A 16,003-nucleotide genomic window follows, 5' to 3' on the forward strand; every position below is an offset into this window, starting at 1 on the left:
TTAGTGTTACAAGAATGAGTTTTATTACAAAAATAAGATTTTGATGTCAACTTTTATCAGAATAAATAAATACGAAGAAAAAAAATACAAATTTACAGTCAACCAAATAAATATAAATGTGGAAAATATTCAGTGCAGTTTAGTACAAAAATATATCTCCATTAAATTAAATTAAAAATTATTTTTGGAAATCAGTTACAATAAATATGGAGGATTAGTCATTCTGGCCTGGTAATAATACACAGGAGCCTCGAATCCCTTTAGCAGCAGTCTTTTTTTTTTTTACAATTCTTTCACCAGCTTTTCAGGCCATATGTTATTGTGACATACAGGACAATTAGTTACATTTCTGATTGGTTAAAGCAGGGATGGGGAACCTTCCTCCCTCCAGCTGTTGCAACTACAATTCCCATTGTCCAGGCTGAAGGTTCCCCATCCCTGGGTTAAAGTGAAGCTCCAGCTTAGATGAACATTGGCTGTTTTGTTGATAAATATAAAATGTCTTTTATATTGTTTCTTCATAGACTCTTTGCTCTCAATAGGTCCCCCTATATGTTATGTAGCAGTCCATGCATAACACGATCTTCCATTCAGAAGCCGTAAATCCAGTGATCAGCAGGCCTGCATGGGATTGTGATATAACCCCTTTCATCAGAAGCGGAGCTCCCCTTTAAGGTAATAATTTTGGACATTATATGATTCAAAACTATGAGTTCATCATGGGAGCCTAATGATTATACAGACTATATTGCACTGTAATATTGCACTAACATATGACTTTTATACGGCCACTTTGGCCAACATATCACATATTATACTCTGAGGTGCGCATTCCGATGAAAACTGTATCATCCATTTTAATGTAAACCTAATTCGACTTATTATAAAAGATAGGCAACCATTTATGCATAAAGTTCTTTCATCATAACGTTGCATGGAGCTAAGAGAGACCATGCATTGAGATCCAACATATCAATATACCATATAGCACTATAGGTGACAAACTACATATGAAAGAACAGGTCCAAAAAAAATTATGTAAACAAAGTCCAACCATGGGTCAGTACACCCTTCTAGCTCTCGATCCTCTCTATTTAATTGTATACATTTAGGTAACTACTATATTATTAAATATAGCTGATTTTAAGAGTCACAGTTCCAGGCTAATGATATGTCACAGTAAACTATTCACCACAGTTATAGATACAGCAGATGTAGACTAAGGTCATGTCCGCAGCACCTACAGGGTTACTTCTTCAAGTCTGAATTACTCCTCTAAGCCACTCTTTCATGATGAATGTCAGTCTGAACGCTGTCAGTACATTTTATGTCAACCTGTAAAAGTGGTGGCTATTACCAGGCCGTGCAATAGACAAAAGGCCAGTAGGACTCCCGCACCATTTTTCTTAGACTGACCCCCCTTTAAAACCTTGTGGTCACACCAAGGAAGATAGCAGCATATCTGACACAGGTATTACACTCCTATGCCATGTAGTGGTTATATCTGTAAATTGAAGAGTCGCAGTCACTGACAGCATTCGGAGATATGTTCCAAAAAGTTCTCTCCTAGTCTGTCCTGGAAAACCCTGAGACACCGAGGACACTGGAGCTCATCTTGCCCTCTCTGTTCAGAGCTGGAACTCCTCTGGCGATCTGGACGGTCGGCAGGGGAGGCTTGTAGTCTGTTTTCTGTAGGTTCTAAATTAAGGCCGTGCTGAATGTCGCCCACGTTCTTCTTAGTATGGGTTTTGTTTCGTTTAGCAGCAGACTCTCTGTCATCCTAGAATTGAAATAGAAAAGATGGTTTTGTAACAATAGCAAACAACCACTACGAGACTCATGTTCTTCAGGTATTAGCCAAAAACATTCCCAAGTTCCAGATAAGGCTAATGGCCAATGGCCCCCACTTTATGAATGCCCTTTATACAATTTAAAGGAATTTTCTGGTTTAGAAAACCTTTTTCAAGGTAGAAAACCTTTTTATCAAGTAGAAAAAGTTAAAAGTTACTATGAAGAGCATTTCTTTCTTTAGAGGACCTAGTATGTCAATACATTTTAAGGTTGGGTTCACACTACGTATATTTCAGTTAGTATATGTATATTTTAGTCAGTATATTTCAGTTAGTATTGTAACCAAAACCAGGAGTGGATTAAAAACACAGAAAAGATCTGTTCACACAATGTTGAAATTGAGTGGATGGCTGCCATTTAATGGCAAATATTTGCTGTTATTTTAGAACAACGGCTTTTGTATTGAAATAATGGCAGTTATTTACTGTTATATGGCGGCCATCCACTCAATTTCAACATTGTGTGAACAGATCCTTTCTGTGTTTTTAATCCACTCCTGGTTTTGGTTGCAATATGAGGACCACAATACTGACTGAAATATTTGTAGTGTGAACCCAGCCTAATAAACACCATGTAATTTCCCCTGTAGATTATAATTGATCACTGCTGGTTCCCCTTCTTACTGAGAGTATGTTCACACCGAGCAAAATCGTCGGAATTCTGCAGCGGAGCTCTCAGACGCAGAATCTCGCCTGCCTCAAACTCACACAATGTCTCTATGGGAGGGCTCGCACGCCTCTGCATCAAATAATTGGCGTGTAAGTTCTTTGCATGGAGATCGGAGGCGCGCAAGCCCTAACATAGAGACACTATGGGACACTGAGGCAGACGGGATTCTGCAGTGGAGCTTCTGGAATTCGGCCAGTTTTACTCAGTGCGAACATACCCTGAAAGGATTTGTCCAAAGTAGAGTAATGTTATCTAGATGCTAGACCATACAAAGATAACTGTGAGAAATATAAGTAAAATTGTCTTACCTGTCGTCTCCCCTGTCGTTGCAAAGCAGAAATTTCCTCCACCAGCTCCTGTATGCGACTTTGCGCTCTTTCCCTATCTGCTCGCTCAGAGGTAAAGTCATCTTTGTAAACAAGTAACTGCAAAATGGATAAAATTTTGGATTTATTAGAGGTTTAAAGAAACAAGAGATCACAAGAAGCCATTGATAATATAGCTAGAATACAAGTTTTGCTTGTGTCCGTACCTGTTGTTCCAGCATCTGTATTCTTTCCTGATCGGCAATCCTGGCGTGGACCATCTCAGCAGCTTCTTGCTGGAGTCTGGTGTGTTCCTTTAGTTTATCTTCCAACAACCTGTTCAGCCTGGAGATCTCCTTCTGTAAAAGGTCTGGGTGTTTGTGTGTTGAATGTGAAGCCTTGGAATGGTCACATTGTCCCTTCAACTCCTTCAGCTGTAAGTGAAGACCCTTGACGTAGTCCTCCCTGCTGGCATCGTACTTCTGCCACTTTGCATTCAAATCTTCAACCTGGAAAAAGAAAAAGTCAGGATATCATTAGAACCTGAGCTATGAGCTGTATCTTAATATACTTATTTTGGAATTCTTAAGTCTTATATTGTTATGTATAACCAGGTAGGGGCTCTAGACAATGATCTTTGGGCTGAAGTAAATATATATATAGTTGAATCAGTCACCGAAAGTAAATCTTAGTGTAACTTTACATAATAACCATAGTAACTACTACCATACGTAGGACTGTTTTCAATCACCTAAAAGTACCCGATGAGTCTGAAGTCATACATACTGTGCCCCTTTATTGTAAGTAAATATCATGGTATTCCAGTAAAGTCAAAAGGAGAAGTGTCTTACTAAAATATCTCCATATTTACATATACTTACATGTACTACTTTCTGTTTTAATAGCCGGTTTTCTTCCTGTAACTTTCTCAAGGCGGCGTCATTATCATTCTCTTTAATTTTATTCTGTATAGGGTAATAGAAGGAAAAGAATATTAATACAGCTCAAGATCTTAACCCTTGTTAAAAGTTATAACATGATATTGTGCTGTTCTGATTAATCGATTTGATCAACATGACCAGCCAAGGTTGAGATTCAATGATGACTCTTTAGAGTCAACGTGGAACCAAGTAAAAAACGGAAGCCATATCTAAATCTCCTTTCTCTAGTAATAAGGGAACAAAGTCACAAAATGATATGGTTGTTGCCCATTGTATCTACAGAGGTCTACACAGAAGACTTTACACCTAAGTGAAGTCTTCTCTGTAGACCTTTTTGATACCTTCTAAAATGGGAGAACTCTTATTAAAGGCCCTCAATTGTTGTACAATCCAAAGAAGACAACCAATTACACACCTGGCTGAGACGATCTTCTGAGTTCAAGTTGTCTTTTTGACGGGTCTCCTCGAGACACTTGACAAGTTGTTGGCACATCTCTGCTGTGGCGGCAAGCTTACGTCGTAGCTGGTGGGTTTCATCGGAAAGGGATCGACACAGGACTTCACTGGTAGCCTGGACTTTCTCCTTCTCTGCAAGGGATCTTTGAAGTCGGAGGAGTTCCATATCTTTCTCATGCTGGGGCCAGCTGGATGCCTTCTCTATCTCATGGGGTCTCTCTTCCAGCTGCTTTTGAAGTTTTTGTATTTCCTGAAATAATAATTCATGCAAATCTGAGTCTACGTTCTAGAGTCTTACCCCTTGTTAGCCAACATTAAGAACACATATAAAGCAAACAAAGGGAATGGGTTACAGTTGGGTGATATCTTCCTAAGGCCTACTTATCAATAGTTCACAAGAATGCGTTACCAACGTAATTGACCAACTAACGTAATAGCAAAAAGAATAAATATTTTGGGGTTCACAGTTGATCTAAACATTAGCATTAAAGTATAAGAATGGTAAATTACTATTCTCTCTTCTCACCAATCTTAAACCTGGAAAGGAGCCAACCACTGTTATGCCTTGTGCCATGTCTTCTCTATATAGAACAGATGCCAGTACAAACTGGATTCTACTGATTTTGTTTCATTATATTTTTATTGCATCGTTTATTTGTTATTCCTCTGTGATATGAAGGTATTTTCTCAATTGCCCTCATATTAGGATTACCCAACCAGTGTTAGGTAACCCCTGGCCAATCCAGCTTTAGCAAGAGATGGAACAGACGTCAGGGTTCATGTTCCAGAGTCTGACAGGTAGTCCAGCTTTATAGCAACGGATAAACAAACATTAGGCGTTTTCCTTTATATCGTAATCAACCTATTCTGAGGAGTAAACATTAGGGAGTATCCTGGAAAAGACTTTATGAGCCAGATCTCACAGTACTAGGATATATTGGTGGTTATAAGAGGGGCGGCTAAACTAGAAGCATTTCTAGTTCTGGAAAAGTCATCATGGAGCAACTAATTTTATGAAATTTGGCAACCCTATTGAAACACTGCAGAAATTGCTAAATAATAGAAGTTCATAAGTAAGTATGCATCAGAGAGCACCGAGCACACCTTTAAAAACACTCCAAGTATAGGAAAAATATCTAGGAAGTATAATGCATTACTAACTGGTTGCACAAATAGTTTACCCCCTCTATAAACATGTGCAGCTTCTTCAAAGCATACTGTAGATAGGTCATAGCACTGCATAAACCATCACGTCAGCCCAGTATAATAGTATACAGATGTATGCGTTCATTTTACCTGATTGAGTTTTTCCACTTGTTCACCATAAATCCTCTCCGTTTGAACGTGCTCACTCCTCATCCTGTTGAGTTCGTCCATTAAACACTCAATAAGTGATCGAGGAGGATCCACTTGATGTTCTGCAGCAGCTGCGAAGGTCTTCTGGCTGCTCTTCAGCTGCTGGATCAGGGCTTCCTTCTCAGCCAGCTGCTTGTTGAGGTTCTTGTTCTGCTGCCTGGCTTCATGGTAGAAAGTGCTCAGCGTGTTGTAACTCTGCAGCTTCGTCTTCAGAGACCTGTTTTCCCTGTGCAGTTTATCCACAGTCTCCTCAAGAACTTTAAATCTGGCAAGTAGGGGGTCTGTGCTACCATCACTGATAGAAGACATCTTGTTGAGTTAATCCACAAAAAAAGTATATCCCAAAGATTGCTTAGGAGAGGTGATACATGCAAAGTCCAAGATCTCTGACAGAGGAGTCCAGAGGTCTATAGGACCCTCTGTACTTTAAATAGAAAAAATGCAGAGTGAATATTGTCTACATTGACTGCTTTGGTGTTAATGCTCTTTGAGCTGTCTGTATGCTTTATGATCATTCAGCAGGAGGAGGAGGAGCTAGTAGGGGAATTTCCTTAAAGGTACTTCCCGTTGATGGAGTTTTTTTGTACTTTCGAAAACAGAAGGGGGCTCTACATCTTCTGCCATCCCTCATAGGGATCATGGAAGGGGTCTTTCCTCATATCCTGCCCCCCATGACTCTGAATAACCTTTTGCTGGTAACAAAGTAGAAATACAGTCCCTGCCGAGTCATCTGCTTCATACTAACACTAGAGGGCAGGGACTGACAAATCCTTCCTTCTACAGAGAGTACTGCAGAAATTATTAGCAAAGGAACAGTAAACTCCTCTGCCCGGGAGTAGACAAAGCAGTAACGCCTTCTTTTATTGTAACTACAAATGCGATAGAGGGCACATTATCATCACACCATATCATAGTATTTGGTTGGCACAGAGAGTTAAGAAGTTTCTACCACAAACTTGAGATGGGCATAAAGGAAAGTTAAGCAGCTCAATGGATGTACAAAAAAAAATGTATTGCATATATGTATACCACCATAAAAGTAAATGGGCACGTCTTGACTTTTTATATGCCCATTCACTTTTCCGCTTGGCAATTTTAAAGGAGCGAAAATAGACCCCTAAGATATTAGATAAGCTAAACATATCTATAATAGGGGGTGGATATTAATGATTATACAGTGGTCCATCGAAGATTGAGTAAGAGCCAGCTAACGTATAGGGATGGTAATGGGTAGAAGGGGGTGCCAGGTAGGGTGCCAACAAGCAAATCTGCCTTGGCCACGGTATATAGCTACCAGGCTAAAGCTGTGCATATACATAACATAGCTGTTAGCTGAATGCTTATTTTACCCCCCAATAAACACGTTTGACACAATGACAGCGGGGTCCTGCCTTGGCTGCTTACTGGCTGAGCAGACCTGACACGTCACGTCCCAGGTCCCCACTCAGACCAAGAAACGTCCAGGAACTGGAGCAGAGGACAGTGGACCCCATCACCGGAGCGGGGAGATAAGTGCATGTTCTTTTGTTCATCGACCTCCTCTCTGACTGTTTAAAAAAAAATTAAAAATCTAAGCCTGGACTTCTCCTTTAAGTAAAATAATGCCTGATAGGGTGCTTCATTTATACTTTCTAGTTGGGCAGAAGTTAGGAGAGCCACTTTATATCCCTTGCTGCTAGGGTAGGCTGAATTCAGGGGAATGTAATAAGTAAGACACAGACTATAAACTACAAGGGTGCTTAATAAAATTAGGCCTTTAATCTGTGGATTTGTAGATAACAGGATATAATACTCTAATACTATTTAACTTCAAAAATAAAACGCAAGCTAAAAAAAAGTTTGTTTACCAGTTTCCGAACAGTATGAATTGGCCCACCATTGTTTCATAATGATATTATATAGTGTTATTACTGAATGCTAGACTATACCCCCTTTGGTTTCCTTGTTACAACATGAAAGGTATGTTACTGACCACTAATATAGTGGGTAGTATTAAAATAAAGGGGACAGTGGTTGCAGTTGCATCAGGTACCTGAGGAGGCAGTATACTAAACAGCACATGGTATCTATAACATGTTTTTAATATCTATTAACTAAATAGCATAAGTCTATGGAGAAATGTTTCCAATAAGCACCAATTATTGGCACAGCGTTATATACAGCTATATTTGGAAAGTGTTACATTTTTTGGAGGGGGAGAGGGGATGGTTAGTTTATGAAGGGACTTAGATAATTCTAATATCTGTCTGTGCATTCAGGAGTAGGAGGTGTATATCCTAGTTCTCCTATAAAAGTTGCACATGCCAAGAACAACTGTTGTTAAAAAAATGAAAATTTCTTGTTTTCCCACTAGGTGGCAGCACTTGACTTTTTTTTTTCGTGCAGCGTTCGACCTAAAATTCATTTGTGATGAGCAGAGTTGACTGGAAGTCTACTGAATGGTAATTCATTATGTCCTGGCAATGTAAAACAGACTTTTTTTTTTAACTTATTTTATTGAACATTTTGGAAATAGACAAGAGTACATATGAAGAAGAACATAGGTACAATCACAACAAAGGACTGTATTAGCAGTACATTACAGTACATGCCACCTAACAAAAAGAAACTTCAACAGAACCAAATAGACAATGACTGTTGCAGGGTTACCTACACGAATGCACTTTTTCAGAATACACCAGCACTGACGATGTGCACATACACTCAGCTTGCAGAGGTCACAACTACGGCACCTCCTACTTCCTAAACCATCTTCTAAGTTATCTACCCACTTAGCTCAATTCTGATGAAATTTGCCATGTTATAAGTTATCATACGTCCCATCTGGTAATTAAACTGGACTTTATCTTTCATTTCTGATAAAGTAGAGACCCTATTACTCTTCCAGTTCTGTGCAATCCTTTTTCTTGCTACTAATAAAACATGAACTACAACCATGAGCATACTTCCCAACTTTTGCTGGGAGGAAAGAAGGACAGTCACGGCAATGTGTCACACCCCCTATAGCCACATCCCCTATAGCCAGGCCCCTATAGCTACATCACCTATCACCATTATATATCCCACTGTAGTAACCCCCTTCCCCCTATTTAATCCCACTGTAGTAATACCCCTCCCTTTGTTAATCCCACTATAGTAACCCTCCTCACCCTAGTTAATCCCACTGTAGTAACCCCCTCCCCCTAGTTAATGCCACTGTAGTAACCCCCCTCCCCCTAGTTAATCCCACTGTAGTAACCCCCCTCCCCCTAGTTATTCCCACTGTAGTAACCCCGCTCACCCTAGTTAATCCCACTGTAGTAACCCCCCTCCCCCTAGTTATTCCCACTGTAGTAACCCCCCTCTCCCTAGTTAATACCACTGTAGTTACCCCCCTCTCCCTAGTTAATACCACTGTAGTAACCCCCCTCTCCCTAGTTAATACCACTGTAGTAATGCCCCCTCCCTTTGTTAATACCACTGTAGTAACACCCTGTCCCTCCAGTTAATACCACTGTAGTAACCCCCATCTCCCATAGGTCCTACAGTAGTAGCTCACATCCCCTCTCATGTAGGCCGACCCATCCCTGAAAGAACCTCCCCCCCCAACTAATTGAAGTAAAGCCTTCTGTTCTTGTGGATAGAAAATAATAAAAAGAAATACTCACCAAGTCAGTGGAAGTCACCGAGGTTCCAGTGGCTGTCTGCCTTCTACAAGCTGGTGCTGATGTTACATATCAGGGGCACAGCAGGAGAGATGTGGTGTGTGCTCGACCAGTCACCTGTTGAGTTTTTCCGGGTGACGCTACTTCTATGGTGATTGGTCGTGGAGTATAGCTCAGCCAGATGGTAGGTTGGCGTGACGCCAGTGCTGACTCAGCACACAGGTATGGAGGCACACCTGCTTTTAGTTTTTGAGGCTGGCTATACCCTTTCCCCAATGATCGGTGACCTGCCAGGTTGTGATGGGTCTCTTGGGGGCTTATCACGGTGGTCCGGAGTGGAGTTATGACCCACAGAAAGGGGAGATGACCCAAGGACGGTGTAGATGCTGTGTAGGTGCTATTGCAATAACCACTGAGTCCCAGTAAATAAATAAATAAATAAATAAATAAATAAATAAACTTGTTCTTTACTGAAGAATACATTTGCATACAAGTAGACAATTACTTTGATTGACTAGATCTGCACCCGTAGAGGTAGTGAATGTAAAGTAGCAGTGCTGACCAGGAGGAGAAGAAGGATTCCCGAGAGTGCTTGAACAAGAAGAACACTTGTGCCCATGTTTCGACCTTTGTCGTTGTAACTACACGTTACCCTACAGTGTCAAGTGACCGGTCCCACTAGAGTGACACAAGCCCCATTCGGATCAGTTCCTCTGCTGTAGGATAATGTGCTGCACTTTTAGAGATGTTCACGGCTTGGGTTGGGGTGATCCCTGAGGGTGTCCTCTCTGTTGGTGTTTAGCACTGCATTAGAGGTAGAAGTGTTGTTTTAAGGAAAAGAGTCTCTGTGTCTTCCATATGTCTGTCTACTACCACGCTCAGGGCCGGCGTCAGCACCTGGCATACTTGGGCAAGTGCCGGGGCCCACGGCCGCCCAAGGGGCCCTTGACACTTGCCCAAGCAGTGAGACAGATGCCCGCCGCATCACCGACCCCCGGGGGAGCGGGTGCTGCTGACCCCAAGTCTGGGGGAGGGCTGGAGGGGCTGGGGAAGGACCTGCCGTGTTTGCTGCACTGGGGAAGGACCTGTGGTGACGTCATAAGGGGGCGGGGCTGAGAACGGGAGAGGCTGCATATGGATGAAGGACCTGTGATCATTGTCATGTGACATGAGGAGGCGGGGCTCACTAATACCTTCCCTCTGTATGCTGTGAGTTTTAATCCTTCTCTTATATCTCCTCCTGTTATGGCCTCTGATCTCCCATAATAACAGGCTGTCCATGCTGGGAGTTGTAGTTCTCCTCATATCTCCTGTAATGGCCTCTGATCTCCCATAATAACAGGCTGTCCATGCTGGGAGTTGTAGTCCTCTTATATCTCCTTCTGTAATGTCCTCTGATCTCCCATAATAACAGGCTGTCCATGCTGGGAGTTGTAGTACTCCTCTTAAATCTCCTCCTGTAATGGCCTCTGATCTCCCATAATAACAGGCTGTCCATGCTGGGAGTTGTAGTTCTCCTCATATCTCCTGTAATGGCCTCTGATCTCCCATAATAACAGGCTGTCCATGCTGGGAGTTGTAGTCCTCTTATATCTCCTTCTGTAATGTCCTCTGATCTCCCATAATAACAGGCTGTCCATGCTGGGAGTTGTAGTACTCCTCTTAAATCTCCTCCTGTAATGGCCTCTGATCTCCCATAATAACAGGCTGTCCATGCTGGGAGTTGTAGTACTCCTCTTAAATCTCCTCCTGTAATGTCCTTTGATCTCCCATAATAACAGGCTGGACACGCTGGGAGTTGTAGTCCTATTATATCTCCTCCTGTAATGTCCTCTGATATCCTATAATAACAGGCTGGACACGCTGGGAGTTGTAGTCCTATTATATCTCCTCCTGTAATGTCCTCTGATATCCCATAATAACAGGCTGGACATGCTGGGAGTTGTAGTTCCCCCTAGTATACCTCACATAATGTCTCCTGATTGTAACTCCATTCTAGCCTCCTCTATGGTGAAGAAGCTAGAATACAGACTCCAGGGGGACGACCTCCTTCTAGCACCTCCATTCTAGTCCATTCTAGCATGGATGCGCTCTCACCAACAGGCGCAGAACGATGACGTCATCACGCCTGCTGGTGGATCCACAAGGCGCACACAAGGGAGAAGAGGACCCGTCCCCCGTCCGGATTAGTGAGTATGATTTATTTTTTTATTTTCTTGTGCTGAGGGAGATCAGGGGGCATTTCTATGGGGCAGAGCAGGGGGCATTTCTATGGGGCAGAGCAGGGGGCATTACTATGGGGACAGAGCAGGGGGCATTACTATGGGGACAGAGGGCATTATTACTATATGGGGGGCATAGCACGGGACCTACAAACCGCCTTACTTTACTGCACATGACACCAAACAGTGGAGTTACTACTGTATAGGAGCCTATGAGTGGGAAAAAAGGAAGGAAGTTGCTGGAAAAGTGCGGAGCCTAACATGTTTGTCTGACAGGTCCCGAAGAGATGAATTGTAGCTGGAAGAAATCATCATGGAGGTCTGGGGCAAATGGAGAGGAAACGGAGAGCGATCGCCTCAGATCAAGGAAGACGTCACCTGTGAGTTACTGAATTAAGTTTTTTTTTCAAACTTTATTTGGTAGGTGTGCCCCGAGGTGTGCTATACAAAGGGGCCCGCTGAGGCTCTCTCGCCCAAGGGCCCACAAAAACCTGAAGCCGGCCCTGACCACGCTCCAGACTAGACTACACTGGACTGGGTAGGGGGACCTGGCAGAGCCAGGGCCCAGCTGGACTACAGCAGGGACCATCTTGTCTTGCGTCCTCTCTCTACAGAAACTTGACTAAGACTGTCTAAGTGTGGGTCTATACTTCCTCTCCCTGTGTGACAACTTCCTACAGGGTGTGTAACAACTCCTGTGAGTGGTCGAGAAGAGAGTGCAAAGAGAAAGAAGTATAGAGATAGGTGAAAGAGAAGAGCAGTTCTCATTGGTGGTGCAGATCCTGAGCAAATCATTAGCATAGACTCCAAGTACACTTGAATATCCTGCCAGAAGAAGAGTAGGCCGCTACACTCCCATCATACATGTAAAAGAGTGCCATTATCTTTAAGGCATCCCCAACAAACCAAAGAAGCCGAGGGGTGAATCTTTGATAATCTATAAGGAGTCATATACAAGTGGTACATTATTTTCCGGGAAGACTCCAGATGGCCAATACATTGAGAATTATTAGGTACATACTGGAAGGTCTGTGCCCACTGATCATTCGAGAAGGGTCTGCCCAACTCCAATTCCCATTTAGATATAAAGTGTAGCGGGACCGGGTTAGCCATTAGGGCTATATATGCCCTAGAGATACCCTTAACCTACTGAGTTTACTTTAGGGTATGTGCACACTACAGAATATGTGCGGGGACTTCAAGCAGATTCCACCGCACGAATTTCGCTGTCCTCCCAAAGAAAAGTCGATTCTTTGGGCAGACAGCGGAATTCCCTGGCAAATATCATAGAGTCTATGGGGCGGGTGGTATTTCAATTGGAGGCCGTGCAACGGAATTTGCTTAAAGTCTCTGCGCATATTCCGTAGCGGGAACATACCCTTAAAGTAAGAAAGCCGTGGGTAAATAAAAATCCAAAAACAGATGAAGAGAAACTAGGAAGACACCAGACAGCGTGGACAGGTAACATATACAGTTTATTATTTTCTTTACAGATTCATCAGCCGTCAGCTACGCATTACTATTACACATAGCATAGCGTAGGTCCGGACCAAAAGACACGATCAGCCAATGACTGTTGTTATCGGCTAATCCTTGTCCTTATTACACAGAGTGATAATCTGATGAAGTCCCATTTACGTCAAGATAGATAGACAGACAGACAGACAGATTAGATAATGTGCTGTATGAATAACGTAAGTACATTACCCGCATATAGAAAACTGTTAGCCACAAGAAAAAAGGAAGTGATAACTATATAAATATGATTGTCATATTTCGTCTTTTCTGCTCCATATCTACTCAAAATATAAATGTCAGTACAGCCAGGGATGGGATGAGCAGTTTTGCTCACTATGGGAATGGATCAATACACAGATTAATATCTAAGGGAATAAATAATAGAGATTGCCCCTTGCAGTTTATGGATTCCAGTTGTATCCTTTTATCTTTGCATGTTTCTTTAAATGGACAGATAGGGACTTGAGCATTACCGATGTATATACACTGGTCAGCAACTCTATTAGAGACTGTTGCCCTTTCATGATCGCAGCTTCCCTGCATGGATTCATGGCCTTGGGACACAGCATAAAATCAGTCGATCGGTTTTCCATAAATCAATTTTAATTCCCACATTAGATGGGAAAATCCACTGATTTGAGTATCAGGAATAAGGCGTCATCATACACTAGCCAGGGGACAGAATTCTACAAACTTACAACTTTGTGGGGTTTTTATATGTAACATTACTGAGAGCATACCGAGACTGGTGTGATTGAGGAAGAACATCCAGGAAAGGGAGATCCTGAGGATGATAACAAGTTATGGCCGAAAGTGATCAGAGGAGGATGCCAGTAATCTCTGTGATGAATACGTGGAAGGAAACTGCAGCTGGATAGAGTGCTGGTGTCCAGATAACATGTCTAAATGTCCTTCCTTAGGTGACCAGTTCCAGAGTCCTTGTGTCTTAGGGAAACAGAAAAGCAATATTAGTGCGGTGCATAGATATTGGATCACTGAGCAATGGGAGAACATGAGCTGATTAGTTGAGTCCAGATCTCTGTAGCCCATGCATGTCCCCATGGGACAGTCAAAATCTGTCACAATCGCCATGAATCGATGAGCCTTTCTGGTCCGCTGTGAACAGTTCAGGCTGATGGAGGTGATGCAATGGTGTTCGGGATGTTTTCTTAGCATGCTCTGGGTCCTCTGATACCTGTGGATGGATGTTTGTAGAGAAGGGATTATCTAAACATTGTGGACAACCACCTTCATCCCTTCCAGGAGCCAGGACCAATCAGGACTGTCATGCATAGTTGCCAAGGAAATAAACAAGAAAAAAGGCCCGGCGCCTTGTGTGATACCTTCAGGTGGTGGATAAACAAATGAGGAAAAATGTAGGCTGCTCACCTTGTTGCCCCTTGGGCTTTATGCATATCACCCCTCACTGGTCGTGAGGGTACTAGAGCCCGGTGGTCCGTGCGAAGGTAGTAGGTCTGGCTAGGATGTATGAGGGCTGCTAAAGCTGATCGTACTATAAACGGGATGCTCCCATAAGGGGCCCGTAAGTCATAAATAAAATAGAAAAGAAAAACAAACAGTACTTTTGTTAAGTGCTGCCCAGAAGGAAACATCCAGAGATCGCCAATAGAATAAAAAATGAAATTTATTTGTAAAATAGCACTGGTATTTAGGCGTTTCGGGAACATGCAGGCTCCCTTTCTCAAAATAAGGTGCATCTTATTTTGAGAAAGGGAGCCTGCATGTTCCCGAAATGCGTAAATACCAGTGCTATTTTACAAATAAATTTCATTTTTTATTCTATTGGCGATCTCTGGATGTTTCCTTCTGGGCAGCGCTGAACAAAAGTACTGTTTGTTTTTCTTTTCTATTTTATTCATGCATAGTTGCCAATAGGCCTAATTTTGGTGGGACAATCATGAAAATAAGACTGCCAAAGAGCAAATATTTGTGCATACACCAAAATGGTTCACAGATAACCATTTTTGGGGGTATATAAGTAATAATTTTTGGGTGTTGTCAAGATGTGGCTTAAATGTTCAGTTATCAAGTATGGTGATATCAATTTTTCAAGTAATAGAGAAGGACTGTAGTTGGGGACTGGTTACTCTGTAGAGGTACCTTTAGAGTTACCTGAGTCCCTGATATTGAGTGGGCCTTCTAATCAAAATGTTTGCAAGAATGGTGATGAAAGCCAGAGAGGGGTTGCTTTGGAAGAGTAGTTATTCTGCAGGCCCTTTAGAGTGTCCTGAGACACTTAACCTGGTATGCTATGAGTATGGTCTTTATACTGTTATCTGGTAAAAACCTAAACAGTCTGCCCTGACAGGAGTATGCTGTGCAAAGTGGACAATGGTACAATGGAAACCCCCCATTCTGACTCCAGACTGGTCACCCTGGCCCCTTTACCCCCCACTGTCATCCTGGTCCTTTTCTGAGCTGTCATCTTGCCCCCCTCATCCAAGACTGTCACCCTTCCTTCCCCCCACCTCAGACTTTTCACCTGCCCCTCATCTGCCCCTGCTCAGTGTCCCGCTGTGAATGAATGAGAGGGCGCGCGGTCCTCCGCTACCGCCGCTTTCTGCTCAGAGAAGTGACTTGTCACTTCTTTGGCCGGAGAGCGGCGGCTGTGGAGGAGTGCGTGCTGTCCCATCGACGGGCTATGGCACACTGAGATCCGAAGTTCCGCCGTGGAATTCTGCCTGTTTTACTCAGTGTGAACATACCCTTATAGTACACTGCAGACTTGGTAAGACCAGCGAGGTGTAGTCACATTATCAATGTCCTACTAAGTACAGAAATGTGGAGATGCCCCACTGTGAGGCACGACCAGTCACTTGCCAGGTGGTGAAGTGTGATGCCACTCCGGTAGTGGTTGGTCGAGGCACTGCTCAGCCAGCAGTGCCTAATTTTAACCTAATTGGGAATTCTTTGCACTTTTAAAAATGATAAAATAATGAGAAAAAATAAATAGCTTTTTTACCCCTAGACCACAGCTCCAACACAGGCTAGGAGGTTCAACTGATTGCAGATCAGATTGA

The 16,003-nt window shown here is 42.7% G+C and overlaps 1 protein-coding gene and 1 long non-coding RNA gene across 3 annotated transcripts in view; one reads left to right on the forward strand and one right to left on the reverse strand.

Moving 5' to 3' along the window:
* On the reverse strand, window positions 1-6,311 carry TNIP2 (TNFAIP3 interacting protein 2). Of its 2 annotated transcripts, none has more exons than XM_069977326.1 (6): window positions 5,519-6,311; window positions 4,182-4,472; window positions 3,707-3,790; window positions 3,053-3,334; window positions 2,829-2,945; window positions 1-1,780 (listed from the first exon to the last, which is right to left on the reverse strand). In XM_069977326.1, exons 1-6 carry the CDS (start codon window positions 5,885-5,887, stop codon window positions 1,526-1,528), a joined length of 1,398 nt encoding a protein of 465 aa, XP_069833427.1. In that variant the 5' UTR covers window positions 5,888-6,311; the 3' UTR covers window positions 1-1,525. The 2 variants fall into 2 exon arrangements, with proteins under 2 accessions (XP_069833427.1, XP_069833428.1); XM_069977327.1 differs by lacking the exon at window positions 5,519-6,311 and adding an exon at window positions 4,749-5,096.
* LOC138797328 (uncharacterized) overlaps window positions 5,160-16,003 on the forward strand; it is a 24,841-nt gene continuing 13,997 nt past the window's right edge. The window contains exons 1-2 of the long non-coding RNA XR_011363916.1: window positions 5,160-5,295; window positions 7,932-8,019. This is a non-coding gene — a long non-coding RNA (uncharacterized lncRNA). The remainder of the gene's footprint in view (window positions 5,296-7,931; window positions 8,020-16,003) is intronic.

The sequence above is a fragment of the Dendropsophus ebraccatus genome, chromosome 7, assembly GCF_027789765.1.
Source record: "Dendropsophus ebraccatus isolate aDenEbr1 chromosome 7, aDenEbr1.pat, whole genome shotgun sequence".
Taxonomy (NCBI): Eukaryota; Metazoa; Chordata; class Amphibia; order Anura; family Hylidae; genus Dendropsophus; species Dendropsophus ebraccatus.